General features: G+C 47.4%; 1 protein-coding gene across 1 annotated transcript in view; it reads right to left on the minus strand.

Annotated features, from left to right (window-relative positions):
• Positions 1-11,017, minus strand: part of Hunk (hormonally up-regulated Neu-associated kinase) — a 119,108-nt gene extending 108,091 nt beyond the window's left edge. Inside the window, exon 1 of the mRNA XM_004645345.2 lies at positions 10,474-11,017. Within this exon, the coding sequence (XP_004645402.1) occupies positions 10,474-10,734 (261 nt within the window). The 5' untranslated portion in view covers positions 10,735-11,017. The remainder of the gene's footprint in view (positions 1-10,473) is intronic.
• Positions 11,018-17,339: the final 6,322 nt, after the last annotated feature.

Genomic DNA, 17,339 nt, shown 5'->3' on the forward strand with positions numbered 1-17,339 from the left:
AGTACTTCTTTGCTATCATGAAAACTTTTTCTTAGTTCAATTGTTTTAAAACATTTAATTTTCTGAATATTGCTTAACCTTAATTTTTGTTCTAAGATTTATACTGTATCTTTGACTTACAATTTATTTAAAAGACATTGTATGATATCTTCTCCTAGTATTAGAAACTTTAAAAAGTAAAAAAAAGTAATAAAATTTATAGATTCCAAGAAAAAGAAAAAAAATGGCAATTAATAAATACTAGACTGGATTTATTTGAATGTGTTAAAAACCTCAAAAATTCTAAAGTGTACCTGTGACTGAACTGATTTAAGTAATTTTAAAATAGTTAATACTTGACCAAAAAAACTTTAAAATATTATTTTAAAAGTACTTATGCAAGGGTATGTGTGAGTCATTGGCAGAATGTATACTTACCACGTGTGAGGCCCTGGGTTCAATCCCAGGGCATGCGCACACACGCACACACACAGCGAATCTGTAATATATATATATGACTCAAAAATGAGTACGTATAATACATATATCTATATAGTTGGTCACAGGAAAAATACTGACTTATATTAGACAATTTATACACTTCCTAAGCAAGTATGCTGTTGAGCAATAAGTCCCTTTGAGATCTCGAAGACACTATCCTTCATCCGACTATTTAAAAGTAAATATTTATATAATCATGCAGAAATAAAAGAGAAAAAAAGGAAAAATAATCATACAGTCTCAGATGCATCAACTGGCTTAATGATCTTCCATAAATATATATACTTTAAAAAATAATATATATTTTTTAAAAAAATCTTATTCCTGAGCTAGGAAAAAGCATCTCAGAGTAATAAATTACGTGGGAGCACAATAGCCACATGGCACTTTTCCTCCAGAGGGAAATTGAAATTTTATTACCTCAAATTGGCCTTGAAATTGCAACTACTGCTCACAAATGTTAGTTTTTAATAGAATAAAATGTCATCCTATGGGAATGACACTTTACAAAAACCTGGAGAAGTATTTTCAAAACAAGCTTTCTTTATTAGCTTTATTAAATGTAAACGTTCAACTGAGAACTGAGTCATAGTCTACTCTCTCTAATTAAATTTTTAACCTGGAGTAAAGAATGCACTTGGAGAGCTAGACTTCTACATGAGAGGAGCAGTATTCCAAGTGAAAACCAGATTACATAAGTGATAACTTATCTTTATCCATTTGGTTTCACTGAAGTACAACTCATAAAAGTGCTAACCCATTCAGAGCCCGCACTCCTCAGCCAGCTTTCCTCAAGTTCCATCTTCTCCATGAGCTCTTGCCCACTGCATTTGTCTCCGCTGTCCTTTCTCAGGTCAAATGAAGCCTGGGCCAAGGCACAGGAAGCTGATCCAGCTCTCCAAGGCCCACATAATAAACTGGGCCAAAGCACTGGGCCTTGTTTTATTTTTAATAAATATTCTCTGTTCATTCATAGAGGTAGACAGTGTAACAAGGAAATATGAAAGGACTGTTCACGGCCCTATGTAAGACATGCACCAGCAGCTCTACTATTTGATGCAAAAACCTCTCTTCTCCTATAGATTTTTCTCCTTCCATAGCAAAATAAAAGCACTAAAGTTAAACTGAATTGTAACCAGAGCTATTCAAAGTAGCTACCAGTCCCCACTGTTTCCTTCCCTGAGAAAGTCTGCCAATATATTATGCACATGTCTATATTATACTTCACATGATATTAAATTATAACTAATATCATATATGCATTTGCACACATGCATCTGTACATACATACATGTATACCTATGAATGAATATACATAGGTATACATGTATTTGAGTGTGTGCACACCCAAATACATCTCACAGCTGGCCCATCCTAGGCACCCACGCAGTGCTGCATACATGGGGAAGCTCCCTCGCTCCCCAGGGCTGCCCAGGCCCGCCAGAGCAGCCTACAGCTCTGGGCTTGCCTTCACTGCTGATTCCTGACCTGATTAGCTGCTCACCAATGCTTTTATTTGGAAACTTTCAGTTAGGACTCCAAACATGGTGAAATGTTTACCTGGGTGAATTTTGTTTTGCCATTATCTGACCGACTTTCTATGTTAAACTTGAGAGTCCTGCACAAACCAGGACACTGGTCAACCTAATCCATAAAATAAGAACAGATCCGGCCACACCAGGCCATTGTGAGATGTCCTGCTGTCTTATGCAGCAGGACATCTAGGCCATGGCACAGCAGATGGCGGGAGATCCATAAAAGTTAATCATTATTACAGTTATCAGCACTACATTAGCTCCTCATGGTCAAAGCAAAGAACATGCCCTCATTTCCTTCCTGTCAGGTTTTAGTGGTTTAGTAGACTTCTAGGTAGACAAGCAAATTGCTGGGAATCTGAGTTTCATCATATCATCCTTAACTGAGACACTAAGACTCTTTGGTGGCCCTTTGTGCTCCATGGCCTCCCATTCTTGCTGCCTACTCTCCAGCTGCTGTACCCAGAGCTCTGGTAAATAGCCAGTGACCAAGGAAGTTGCCACACAGAACCGGAAAGGCCAAACAGAGACAGACAGATGGATGACCTGACCACCCACCAAAAGCCATGGGGAGGGAGGTCAGAAACCAGAATGTAAGCGGGGGTAAAAATGGCAGAAATAGCACAGGGATGAAGGTTGAAATAAATCAAATGGCTCACAAAATGGGCAAAAGAAGCAAGCAGCATTCTAAAATGTTTTGGCAGGGATCTGGCTTAAGAGACTAATAAACCTATAAAAAAAAATACAGTCAAAGAGACAGACTCTAAGCCTACATATATCTCCATGGGAAACATCCAAAGAAATGTATGTTTGCAAATAGCAACTTCTCCCATCTGCTACAATGTTGGTACATTTTCTCAGGAAAAGCTGAGGGTCTATTAACAGCCCTATGACACTGCAACATATTTGTGTTTCAAATGGATCACCTGTCACTCTGGTACGTAGGTGCCTACCTTAATAAATCCCTGCAGAAAGAACAGTTATTTCTGGGCCAGGGAATTTCTACATAGCACCAGCCAACCTGCTCAACCTCAAGCATCCCCATAAGCAGCTAAGAGTGAGAGATACAGAAAGAGCCTATGGATCTAATGTAATCTGACAACTCATGCACAGATGCCAAGAGGGCCATCCTCTGTCCCAGGACGATAGAAACTTTCTTTGATCCAGTCCCAAGCTATTTACTGGACACCTTTTCCTTGGTAGAGGTTACTTTAGGCACCAGGTAGTGTATAGGGCAGTGGTCCATTCCTTATGGCATTTAGCACTCTACCGAATGGCAAGTGATAAGAATTTAATTGTACCTCCCCACCCCCATGGGAGGCCATGGAGCACAAAGGGCCACCTTCATGAATTGCAATCTGAGCCCTCTCTACCTCAGAACATGACCTTATCTGAACACTTATTTGTTGGTAGTAATGCAATTAAAAAGAAATCTACATTTACAATGGGGAGAATTGGATACAGAGACAGACATACACACACAGGAAAGACACATGAAGGAACACCAGGAGAAGATGTCTATTCATAAGACAAGGACAGAGACCTGGAACAGCCTCTCATGAAACCTTCAGAAGGAACCAACCTGCCAATCTTAATCTTGGACTTCTAGCCTCCAACACTGAGAGCTGACAAACCTCCACTATTTAAGACCATTGGTCTCTGGTATGTTCTTACCAGAGAATAAGGTGGATGAGAACACAGGGGAATGTGGTTATTACTCTGCATTTCTGTTGGATGGCACTCAGCAGCAGCATTCACTGTATTATTGATCATATCACTTAAAGACACTCACAAAAGAAGACTTCCAGAACTGCTGCAGAAATTGGCATGAACAATGGGATAAGTGTGTTTGACATGACAAGAATTCTTTTACTGTTATGAATGTTTAAAGTTTAATCACTGATATAGACACACATACAATCTAAATATCCATTAACAAGGAGAGGAATGGTTAAGTCAACGTGGCACCTCTATACAGTAAATGCTATGCACTAATTAGAAAAAATGAGGCAATCCTGGAGTAGTTAGGGAGAAGAAAGTTTACGACACATTGCTAAGTGAAAAAAAAGTCAAATACTGAATAGCACATAGTTTAAAAATAGATGTGTTCATACTCACACACTTACAAAAATGTAGAAGGGCTTGTATGTATGGGGGTATCTGCACAAGGACCCACAAGAAACTAGAAACAGGAGTCTCCTCTGGCGACAGAGCCCAGGAGCTAAGGAGCACCTCCAGAAGGCAGCTGCCACTCACTTGGAATCCTCCAAGGCATTTAAACTTCGGAACACATGTCTATGTGACTGTAACAGTTGACTGACTGTGCCAACTTCAGAAGTTAGAAGTTGAACTAAGTCAGCTCAGTAATTCTACACCCTAAGGTATGGGGCCCCCCCTTGGGTGGCTGGGCACCTGGACTGTCCAAAGGGGAAGTGAGGAAGGACAGGCTTGCTTCTGTTCTTTGGCAGAGCTCCAGTCTTCCTTCAGCTTGGCCATCACCTCCTGACCTCTAGGGCAGACTCCTTCAGCTTCTGCCTTGGATCCTTCCGCCTTTGGGGGCAGACTCCAGCTTTCCACCACAGACTCACTGGACTCCTGGCACAGCCTTGTGTAGAACACTGCAGTGAGCTCCAGACCTTGCACTGAATCCTTCAGTCTCCGGTGTGCAGATGTCCTCTACCCACTTCCTAACCCAACTTTGTGGCTGACTATCGTGAGCCATAATTTCTTACTCATTTGTGCATCTTTTGTTATGTCTGTTTCTGTAGTAAAACACTGGCTGATCCAATGACCTATCCCAAAACATCACCAAATATATCCTAAAAACACAAAAGTGGTTAAAAGCCAAAAAGAACCAGTAATTAAAAATGGCGTAGTTAAGGCACAATAGACCCTAGTTACGATGGAGACGACACCAGGATGCTAAAGAAGGCTTTGCTCAGGTTTCAGTTTCTTGCCCAACAGAAAGTCTGAACTGTTACTCTAGTTGTCAAAAATCCAGTTGCTCACAACTCTGTCAATGACTCTGCCCCTATTCAAGAGTGATGGGGAAGGAGGGTCTCTTTCCAGAACAGCATTGCTGTCTCTGAATTAGACAGGCTGGTTTCAAGAGAGCACACAGAGTGAGCTCCCACACTACGAAACAAGGGAAACATAGCAGGGCCCTGAGCAGTGTCATGGAACGGAAATGTACCAGAAGAAGGCCAACGTTCTCCCAGATGCTGAAGTTGTGTGGAAGGTAGAATCTGCAAACATACCACCTTATTGCAGGTTGAAAGTGAGGCAGCTGCCCACTCGGTGGCAGGAACTGGCCTAGATACAGACACAGACCCCAGCCTCTGGCCCTGGCCCCCTTGGTAGGCCACAGATGCTGGCAGGCTCCTCCTCATAGCTTACTCCCCACACTACCAGCTCTCAGCTGTGAGTTCTTCCCAGCAACAGTCCCCAACAAGACCATGCATTTCTATTGCACAAGCTGCCCAGTTTGTGGTGATTTGTTGCAGACCCCTGCAAACTGACAGAAAGTCTGAGAGAAGAACCATTCTACTTAGTAAGGTAAGAATACCAGCAAGTTGGTTTCCACCCGTGCAAGGTTGCTTCTACCATCTCATGAGAAAATGTATGGGAGATCCTGAACAAACCATGAACATAATAACACTGGGCTGGGATTTACGATAAAGAAGAGACAGTGGCTTTGTCCAGTTTGTCAAGGTACCAACCTACACAGGCAGTATTCAGCTCCTGAGCTGCAGCTTGTTTCCTGCTGGTCATCTTACCAACCAGCAGCACCCTCACTGCAGAGCATGAAATTCAGTTGACGTCTGCACTTGAAGGTGACCAGAGCCCAGTCTGAGCAAAGGAAGATTGGTAAAATAAGCCTCACCAACTGGGTTGCACTTAGCAAAAGAGCAAGTCTCTCAGTTACCATGAATAATCAAAAAGAGGTGTACATCCCAAGGCAAATGATACTTTGTGCCCAATCCACCTGCTCACAAACACCCAGCCTGCCAATCTCTTTGGGTGAATGTGACTGACACTCCCATCACCTCTGGGACCATGACCCCTGAGACAGATGATTGCTGCACTACCCAGGAGCAGCCAGCAGACTCACATCAGATCGGGATGCACCAAACCTATAGCTGTGACTCAAGGCCTGCAGAGAAAATGTTGGGTTGTACTCTTCATGGGCACCATGCTGTACAGTTGATTGTACTGACTCAAAGTACTCTTTGAAGTTTACAGGACCTATATCAATGAACACTAGGAACCAAGCCCTATGTGCCAATTTCCATCATTCCCAAGTACTTCAAAAAGATGAGGCCGGGCAGGAAGTTCAAAAGAATGTACCCGCAACTGCAGCTTGCAATCCGGCAAATTATAGGCACTGCCTTGTCACACAGGACACACTGAGCAGGTGCTTTGCAAACGCCTCCTTCTTGCCAAGAGTCCCTGCTGAGAAGTAATAGGAATTTCCAGTTCTCTAACCATTTCTTGTTCTTCTGAGCTATTACCCCTTAAGTTTCTACCACTTAAAAATACAGGATTTAGCACCTGTTTGTCTCAGAAATACTTGCTAAAAACAGATCTGCCAAAAGGCCATCTCTAAAATTAGTCATATTTCCTGCTCTGCAAAACATAGTAAATGGTATTTTTAGTAACTCCTTCACTCCAGGTATCTGGCACTGTCGTGTTCTACCAAAGATTACTGGCAACTCACTAAGCAGGCAGCCCTTATTTTTAGCCCCAAAACAGCACTAATGAAAATGACAAACACGTGCTTAAAAAAAAGTAACCAAAGGTTAGGATGAAATATTTAAATATCTTAACCAATCATTTTACACAGCCAGCTTTGCCTCTTAATCACAGAGCAAGGTAATGATGGTAGCAACCATTTATTCTTATAATGCAGTTTTCATTTTTTATTTGCTTCTTGGGGGGCGGGGGGTTGGCTTTCGGGAGTTGCTTTATTTTGATTTGTCTTTCGCTTTTGGCCTTTCTGCCAAAGCAGCAAGTTTTTCCAACTACATTTTATCAACCTTCTAGGATATGATAATTACCTTCTATGTACCAAAGACTGCACATGTCACAGGCATCAGGAACCATGTCAGGAAAAACATCCACAGTCTCTCAGGGTCTCTCCCGGTCATGGCTCTGCACCCCTGCTGGCAACTTCACTCACTGTGTCAAAGCCATACACAGTGACACTTTTAAGAATCTAATTGTGTGATCATTTTCCCCAGTTGAAACTTCAACAGAGTAAGTCCCTGACTGAGAAGGTACCTATTAGGAATTTCAACATCACCAAATGAATGTTTCTTTTTCAAGCCAGATTGGCCAAAAGCAGCAATAACCCGAAAGGCAAAAGAAGATAAAATCAGGTCTCACCCAAAAGTTAGGCCCTCAAGCAGGAAAAGGGTCATCTAGATTCAGAATCCTTCCAAACAAACAACTTTAGAGGACAGGCAGGTAAAACACTGTCCTCTTGGCAAAAAGAGACTCTTGAAAAGATACAATCAAAACCTGAACCGAGAGTCAGGAGAAAGGGGCTCTTTTGTCATGTGCACTCAGCCTGTTATTCCTGGCAAATCACAGAGGATTTCTCCCAAGGCGTTTTGGGAACGTACAACAACCCACAATACGACGTGCGCACACGCAGGCTCACGCATGTGCACAGCAGCCTTCAATCAGCAATACTCTGGATTTTGACACCAGTCAGTCAAAACAAAATGTATTGTTCAAAAATGCAGCCATGAAGCAGATGAGGCCTGGGGTGTCCCTCATCACCCTTCTCTGTTTCATGAACTGAATTTCCCAAGGCAAGGTGTCTGGAATCCTTCCAGGTGGCTGGGGAGGCTACACCCCTATTTCTCACTACAGTATCCATGATTCTACTCCCCTTGCCATGTAATGTCTTTAAAAAAAAAAAAAAAGTAAGAAAAAAAAGGAGCAAAGTGAAGTGCTTTATCCAAAAAGTATGTACCCCAACAAAAGAGGAAGAAGTGGGGAGAAGGTGTCTTCCAGGTGCTTTCACATCAAGGGTTCCCCTTGATCTGCTTATTAAGACCATATTCAAAATAAGACAGGGAATGGGGTTCATTAACCCAGTGGTTCTTCCAAGCATACACTTTAATCTCTACAATCTGCTACACCCCACATCTATTAGTTAAGCATTAAAGGTGTTGGATTCAGAAGATAAACACCCCGATTGACACAATTGTTTCTTTAGAGCCCGCAATTGACTGAGCTAATAGCCAGTCCCAGAGTACTGATTCTCATGCTAGAGAAACACAGCAGGAAAACCAAATTTTTCAACATAAACACCCTCCCCCAGCCTATTTTTCCCCATGAAGAACCACAGTACTTAACTAGATCAAATTAGTTGGCCCAGGGAAATTCTTTTACATCCAGTTAATACCTCTTCTCAATGAAAGCCTGAAATAAGACTATCATTGAAGAAAGATAAGAAAGAACAGGAGGAAAAGGGGCTGGGCATGGAGGAAGTCACCAGGCTCCTCATTTGGAACACATTGGGGCATTCACTTTCTGGGTCTGGAAGGGGTGATCTCAAGGGCTCCAGAAGGCCAGACGGAGATGAGGACTGGGCTCTGATACATCCTCACGCAGTTAAGCCCAGACCAAGAGCTTTAGGAGGGCCTGAGACACAGCCCAGCACTAGGACATGGAGAGGGGCCAACAGAAGCTGTGCAGCAGGACTGGCGAGATGCAGGGACTCCTAGTGTTTGCCACTGTGTGGTCTGCACACAGATGCACCTTTTCTGCCTACCTGTAGAGAGAAAATGGGCACCACAGGCCTCAACCCTCTACACTTCAAACACAAATAAACTTCTAGCATCTATTTCCACACAGACACTACAAGTGAGCTCACTGGGTCCATTCGATCCTAATCGAAGACCAATCCTACCCCACCAACTGTGCAGTGCACAAAAGAAGCCCGCTGCAAGCTAGGAAGAAAGTTTGGCTCACTGGCTCCCTTTGCATGAGAGTGAGGTGAGAGGGGTTTGTACTCAGGGGAGTTCACACTTACTCCCTTTTTGCATGGTAACTCAGGCCAGAGGCGCTTTAAAACTATCAATCACAACCAGGCTTACCTAAAATAAAGGAGTACCCTAACCTGAACAGCTATAAACACCAGACGAATGGTCAGGGTGACATAAATTTGCACCCAAGGCTCCAGGACAAAGCAGGGAAATGGAGAGAAATATGAGGAAAGGGAAAGGAGGGTGGCTGGCTCTGTCACAGTGTGGGAGAGTCCCAGGCAGAAGGCTCATCTGTCCCACTCTTGCCCAGTAAGGAAACCCCAAGTTCCTTCCTCCCAGTGAAAAGGCCACCCCTGACTCCAGTGTGAGACCCCCAGCCTGGCCAGTCTTGAATCCAAGGTGACCAAAAATTAGCAGCCTGGAACTACTGGAAGCGTGGGCCAACTCAAGGGTGTGAGAAAGTCACCCCCACCCCACCCAGGAGACCCAGCCTCCAAAGGAAATCACCGTGGCTGGTGTTTCTCCTCACAGACCTAAGTCTAACTGAGGCCCACCTGCCCCTGGCCATCTAACTGCTGACTAGGCTACAGAAGTGTCCTTCTAGGTCTTTGTGGAAAGGGGGCTCCTCCTCTGATTTCCCCTCTTCTAGCAACAGAAGAGGGAACCTCCGGACCTCTAAAGTTTGGGGGTATCTGTAGGTAGTTCTGTGTCTGCCAGAAGCAATCTTTACTGTACCTCCCACCCAGGAGGTGGTGGGACATGGACAGATAAAGGAGGAGGAAAGGGGATGAGAGTGATTGGGGGTGAGAATGAGGGAGAAAGTAGGTGCATGTGGGAGAGAAGTACAGATGGGGGGATGGACTGGTGGGGTACAGGAAGTGGGGGGGGTGCGCGCGCGCGCAACCCTCCTGCAGGAAACATTCCCTAGCTGTCCCAGCCCCCAGATGGAGAGGAATGGCTCTAGGACCTGGGCCTCGCCCCCTACCCCCGGAACTCGAAGCAACCCCAAGGACTGCTTGATGGGTTCTCCTGCCTGCCTCCACCCTGGCCCCATGCCTTCCAGCTCTGGGTCCTGCCTCACAAGAGTTCTGCCTCTCCTGCGCACCTAGGAAGTGGAACCCCCAACCCAACCTCTAGGCCACGAGCCCCGCGCTGGTGTCCGCCAGGCGGCGCCCTTCTAAAAGCAGTAAGGTTAAGTGGGGCAGCTTCGCCGGTAAATCGGCCCATCCCCTCTCTACCCCTACCCCCACCCCACCCCACCCCAGCTACCCGCCTTGGGAACTGACCGGAGACCACGTATCAGTGAACCCCAGATAACCTAAGGCCAGGGCCCGAGCGTGCGCCTGGCTCGACCCCTCTTTACCCTGAGAGGAGAGCCAGGCGCAGGGGGCGCGCGGCCCGGGACGCGCTCGGGGCTCGGGTGCCTGCGCCCTCAGCTGCTCCGCGCCCCAACGCCTCACCTTCTCTCCGGTCAGCACGTGCAGCCCCTCGCGCACCTTGGCGAACGAGCCCTCGCCCAGCTTCCTGCTGCCGATGAGGTAGTTGCCCACGCGCTTGTGGTGCTGGAAGTCGCGGAGCCGCTCGCGGGGCACACCGCTCACCCAGGACGGCAGGAAACTTCCCTCGCAGGCCGCCGCCGGCCTGGCCGCCTCCTCCGCGCCGCTGACGCCCCCGGGCGCCGCGGGCTCGCCCAGGAGCCCGTCCCCCGCCGCCGCCGGCATCACGCTCGTCCGCGGCCCGCGCGGCTCCGGCGACAGTCCCGCGCCCGCTGCGCCTCCTCCTTCTGCTGCTCCTCCTGCTGGGGCTCCCGGGCTCCGCCTGCCGCCGCCTGGGGTCTCCCCGCGCCTGGCCGGGTCTTTGCACCCAGCGCCGGGATTCGCGACGCTCACGCCCCCAGCGCCACAGAGCGCGGCGCACAGACAATAGCGGCGGCCCGGGACCCGCCCCCAAGAAGTTCTGCCTCGGAAGGTCGCCTGAGCCGCTGGCGGGACTCTGAGATCCCGCCCCCGGTCCCGTCCAGGAGGCTAATGACAGGAGCGCAGCTCGGGTACGCCGGGAGCGGCACCGGCCAGGGTGGGGCGCGACCTCGTGGTGGGGTCCCAGGGCCCCAGAGCCTCCGCCGCCTCGGCTAGGTAGCCGGCACGGGCTCGGGTCCGACTCAGTCGCTCCTATCCGTGCACCAAGCGGCCGCTCCGGTCCGAGAGGAGCGCGCGGCGGGCTGCAGGCGCCCTCTGGAAGGCAGCAGAAGAAAGCCCCATTCAGTTTGAATTTGCAGAAATTTAATCCGGTGGCGGGCGGCGGGAACAGATGCGAGCTCTGCTCGGCAGCCTGGGCACTTTCAAATCCCGCGTAGCCCCTCCTTCCCCGCGCGCAACAGCCAAACTCTACCCTCTCCAGAGAGGGGAGGGGAGCGGCAGAGTAGGCGGCAGAGCCACCTGAGCGCCAGACTGGGGGACCCTGCGCGGCCTCGGAGACGCGCGCTCCCGAGCTTCCCAAGGCGGGCAGTCACCGGCCGCGCGGCGCGCCAGGATACGGGACTCCAGCTTTCTGAACCTTTTGGCAGTGGGATCGCCCTTCCACTCGCACCTACTCAGGGCGTGGGGAAGGAGGCAGAAGCTCTAGAACCCCAGAAGCTGTGGGTTGGGCTGGGAGCTTGGCGCACCTGGGACTCGGACGGATGGATGGATGGATGGATGGATGGATGGATGGATGGATGGATGGATGGATGGAAGGATGGACAGCTGGCAGGGCATGTGCCCCGGCTCGCACGCAGTCCCGACCTCTGTCTTACAAGAGGGGTTGCCTCGATGGTCAATAGTAGCGGTGGCAGCTTAGCAGCCAGGGCGTTTACACCTTTTTCCTTGCCTTGGAACAAGGCGCGTGACTGCAGACTGAGCTGGACCAGCGCTCGCCGCTCCTCGATGCTTTTGTTCTATGAGCACTGTGACTGTGCTCACTTCGTGTAAACAATTGCGGCAGCTCTGAGGACACTGACCCTCTCTAGGATCCCCACCCCCCACCCCACGGTCTTCCCGAACCAAAAACAAGCAGTCCTGTGGGAAGCGCTGGGTTGTGGGTAGGAGGGAGGCCTTTGCAAAACGCTACCTGTTGAAGTGTGCCCTGGCTGTTTAACTCAGACTTCACCCCTGAGCATCCACACCAGGGCTGGAAGGGAGGCTACGATCCTAGCAAACTTCCTTCTATCCTTTACCCCTCAGTGAAGGAATGTGGCACCCTGGATCCTCCTTGGCTCTTTGCAATGGGGGATGGCCCAGACAGCTGTCCTTAATCCAGGCTTGGGGACTCTCAGACCCCATCTAAAAAGTGACTCAAAATAAATGCTTATGTTCTATTTTAAAGAGAGATTATTTTAAATATGCTACTTTGAGCCACACGCATGCCACACGTTACAAGCCTTATTATGACAGAGCACAGTTGTGTTTTCCATTGGTCAGATTATTGTTCCCATTTTCCCACATTAAAGAAGTTCACACATGTTAGTTTTTTTTTCTTGCTAAAGCTAAGGGATTTCTTTATCCCCCACCCTACCCCTACAGTTTCTGAGAGCTCATTCCATTTCATGTTTAATTCAGTAGTCAGATTTTAAGAGGACAGTAACATAGGTAGGAATAGTAACTAGCAGGGCCCACAGAGTTGCTGCACAACAAATGTGTAATGAAAAAGGAGTACAGAGCTCATTCCAAGCTCAAACCTATCCTAAGTCGTCCATCAGAAAAAGTTTTGGTACTTCCCCAAAGTATTAATTTGAATTTTTATTTTAGCATATTAATTCTGTACAAAAATTTACAGATTTAGAGTTTAAGGCAAATTTCAGAAACTGTTCAAAGATAGCAAAACATAATGCCCCGCCAAATGGTAGAAGACATTTACAATGAAATAGCGATTTTCTTACCTTTTAATGTCTTAATTATCTCCTCAGCGTGGAGGTCAGGAAAGGGGTAAAGAGAAAAAATCTAGGCCTCTTACATCATTTCAAGCCTGTTGCCTGGTCTGATTCAAGCTCACTGCTTATTCCATCAGCTTGAATGAATGCCAAAGAGAAGTCCAAATCCCACCTCTGCCTGAGCTCAGTAACTGGTTGTGAGCTGCAGGTCCTGATCTCTGAAATGGCCTTGCTTTTTAAGGAATGATATCAGAACTTCCATTCTATAAGAGAAATTAGAACATAAAACCATGCACTGCTCTCCTATTAGATGGGTAGAAACGACCCGCTTAAATGGCAGTCATCCAGTGCTGAAGATTACTTTACCTGTCCCCGACCAAACTCCAGCCTCACTCCGGTGAAGCCCCTCTGGACATTACAGCTGAAATCTTCATCCAAGCCAGTCCTTACCTATACCATACCAGCCCATCTACTTCCTCTGACCCAGTTCTTCCTAGCATGTTTCCTTCCCTGACCCATGAAGCCCTTCCTGGCCAGCAAGCTGCAAGAAGCTCACCACACCCCTGTGTCCTCCCTCACCACACCGTGCTCATGTCATCATCTCCTTGTGTTTAACATACTACTCACTGTGAATGTCTTTCTTCCCTTTGATTGAAGGCAAGCATTGCAGTGAAGTCTATTTTTATTTGCCCTGTAGTACCTAGCACAGTGCCTGAGACATGGTCATCATTCAATAAATATTTGTGAAATAAAAGAATGAAGGTGAGAATTCAATGATACTCAGGGAAGTTTTTGGGCCCTGCATGTCCTGGAGGAAAGAGTAGTAGTCACTTTCTAAAAAGCATTTCAGTTACATTGCTGGTTGTATTTGGGGATCGACAAATATAATCATTTGTCTTGACAAAGAGGAGCTATTCTTGAACTTGGATGAATTAACCCTTTCAAAAACATTACCAATCAAAATGAGCTGGCGAGCGAGCCTGAGAGGACTGTCTCAGTTGACTCGTACCAGCTGCCTCCTTCTTCCTCTTCTCCTTTCCCGTCTCCTCCTTCCATATGGCTGAGAGACTGCCTGGTGCTCCTGCAGAATACCAGCTACAAGACCCAGCTGGAAGCAGTCAAAGGCAATTAGAAGTAATCAGGCTGGCACGGCCAGAAAATAAAAGTTGGCTAGAAGGGGTTAGGCTGGCAGAAGCTGACTGGTGGGCACCTGGAGAAGAAGCTGATGGTGAAGCAGAGACAGCAGGCATGACAAAACCTTTTCCTGGAAGACATCATGCAAACTGCTCTCCCCTAGCAAAGCATCCCGTAAATAATAGAGTCTGTACTTGAACCTGTGCTGTCCAACTTTATATCCACCATGACTTTTATCACAACGCCCAGCTGTTGAATGGGCCGGTGCAAAGACTGAAGTCCTAGAGTGTGGTGTGTGCAGGTACCCTAGTGGATTACCAGGGAATAGGCCAACACCAGCAGCCCAGAGTGAAGCACTTCTTAAAATGAATTGTGGTGACTGACTCACTACTGTGTGCCTCAGTTTCCTTAATCTGTAAACCTGGGCTATTAAGGGAGTGTGAGGTGAGGATTCAGTGAGGTGAGGCATATGAAGTACTTAGCTTATTACAAACGTAAGCTCAAGTCAGTGTTAGCACGTTCCTTCCTTTAAGGCCACTTTCATCATCGCAACCCAGAGAAGTCATCTGAGAATTTCCCAGAAGTCCACAAACAACTGCCCGTCTTCCTGGTGAATCACGAAAGTGATCTCCATGTTGGATCTCTTCCCTGAATCCAGAGTCCTGTGACCAACCTCTTCGCCTCCACAGGCTGTGTGATGGAATCTCAGGCTTCACCTGGAGCTCACACACACACACACACACACACACACATACACACACACACACACACACACTCTAGTGCACAGTGCATGCATGGGCCCACAAGTTTTCCTTCCCAATCATTTTCTAGAGCTTTGCTCCCCAAAATGCAGCAGCAATCCTTTGCTTCTTCTCTTTCCAATTGCCATATGCAATCTCTCAGCAAATCCCAGGTCTCTGCCTTCAAACTATACCCACCTTGACCACTCCTCATGACTCTTTCCTACTCCAGTAGGAGTCACCCTACTCCAGTCACCATCTCACTCCCCTCCTAAATAACATCCTTTTCTTCAAGCCAAGTCCATATCTTAAAAACATGAATCAGATCATATCAGTTCCCAAACCCTGCAAAATCATCAATGAACCCAAGGGAAAATGCCCCTCTGCTTTATCCTGAGGCAACCCTGCCCTCTCCCAGGGTCTCATCTCCTTCCTGAAAGACAGCACTGCACCCCCTGCTCTTCCAGTGAGGTCCAAGCACTTCCTGCCTTCAGAGCCTTTGACTTTGTTCCTTTTATGTCTCTGTAACTCCAGCTACACTAACAGACTGGGCAGCATGAACAATAGACATATCTTCCTCACTGTTCTGAAGACCATGTAATTCAAAACTTAGGCATCAACAGATATGTAGTAAGGACTCCATTATGGAAATTGAGAAGTCCAATAACAAGGTATCAGCTGGTTCAGTTCCTGGTGAGGATTGAGCCCTTGCTTGGAAGGGTGTGGGTGATGCACCGTGGTGTCTTCTTTTCACAAAGATGCTAATACTGTCATAAGGGTTCCCATCCTCCTGGCCTCAAATAAACCTAATTTCCTCCCAAAGATCTCATCTCTGAAAATCATTGTATCATATAAGGGTGAATGCTTCAACATCTGGACTTGGGGGAGGGAACACATTCATCCACAACACACTTCTATACCTTCGGAAGTCCCCCACTTCTTTCAGGGCTCTGCTATAGCCATCAGAAGGTAGGAAATGGTTCCAGCTTCCCTAATCATCACCATCTATCCCCAGAGCCTGCTCAATTTTTCTTCATAATTTATGGTCAGCTAACAGAAGGCTCATGAGCCATCTGTGTTCTCAGCCTCTCTTCCCCACCCGCATAAAATTTAGGGTTTATGAAGGAAAGGACTTTGCAACCCAACACCCATGTATGCCTGGTACATTGTGCATGTTCAGCAACAACCAGACAAAAGTTGAGCTAACCCTTGATCTGTCCTTGTGAGAGAGAAGGGACTTTCTGGACTTTGAGTGGCTGAGTACCTGGAACATGTGGGGTATGGATAGTTTCCCAGCAGAAATGGAGCTAATGTTCCAGAAGAGAAACAATCCATCCTTCACACCAGAAATCAATGGCTTCATGTTCACCACGGCTGCCTCCATCCCCCAGAACTGAGTGGAATGGCTGTTTGGGGAAGAACAGTGCCTCCCCCACATCCCCCTCTAGGGGAGCCCAGGGCTTTAGGAGTCTAGACTGGGTGTTTGGCCCCCGACTCCAAATCCCAGATAGAGAGAAGGAATGAAATTTAGAACATTCTATAGGGAAGACCGTACCTCAAGCACTCAGGCATGCATTTCTCATCTGGAAATAGCGCCCCACCTTTTGCCAATTCAAAGCCTCTGGGAGGTCATGCTATCTGCATCTGGCATCTTTCGCCTTGCCCAGCATGCCCCTCAACTCCCTTCCCTGTCCTCTTTCTGTTCTTGGAAATCCTTCCCCCAAATAGCTACAGCACTGTCCTTTCACCGTCGTCCAGTCTTTTCTTAAATGCCACCTTCTCTGTGTACTTTTTCTCTGACCTTTTCTCTACCATGCACACATCCCCAGATTCCCATCTCTTAATTCCTTATCCTTAATCCCCCACCCACCCCTGTGTTATTTTCTTCAAGGCACTTACTTCCGTCTGACAAATCACATAGTTTCCTTATTTGCTTTGCTTATTATCTTCCCTTCTATAATACCTCCATGAGGAGTGGAGTGGGGTTTGGGCTGAGTGCATGATACAGCGTACCCAGGCTCTAGGAAGAGCCAGATACACTTGTGGAAGTTGCATGAAAGTGCAAATCATCGTAAAAAATGTGCAGGCAGGAAAGAGGAACAGCAAAAGGGCTAGAGATAGCATGTCCTGTCCGAGCAGATTGAAAAACACAAAACCCTCAATATTCATGCCACAAAAATAAACTTCCGAGACAAGCCCCACATTTGGATTATGGCAGGAAGGGCAAGGGCATCATCAGCTCTGAGTTAGCGACTGTGGCTGGCGAGGTGCTGCCTGCTGTCCATGTCTTGCTGAGGACCTGGCAAAGCCTACCGTACTGAAGGTCTGAGTGTAACCTAGTGAGAGTGCACCCAGTGGACCACTGTACCATATGGCCACAGACAGAGCCACAGCGAGAGCAAAAGCAGGTGGCCCTGAGCCCCTAGCCCTCCACAGACCAGTGTCTTTGGGCTGATACCTAAGCCAGACTGGCAATCAGGTGGACAATGCCGCTCCGGAGCAGGCGCCCCCTGCTGGTGGACTCATCTGTGTTCCCTGCCTGGCCCAG

Source organism: Octodon degus, unplaced genomic scaffold (genome assembly GCF_000260255.1).
Source record: "Octodon degus isolate 3935 unplaced genomic scaffold, OctDeg1.0 scaffold00225, whole genome shotgun sequence".
Classification (NCBI taxonomy): Eukaryota; Metazoa; Chordata; class Mammalia; order Rodentia; family Octodontidae; genus Octodon; species Octodon degus.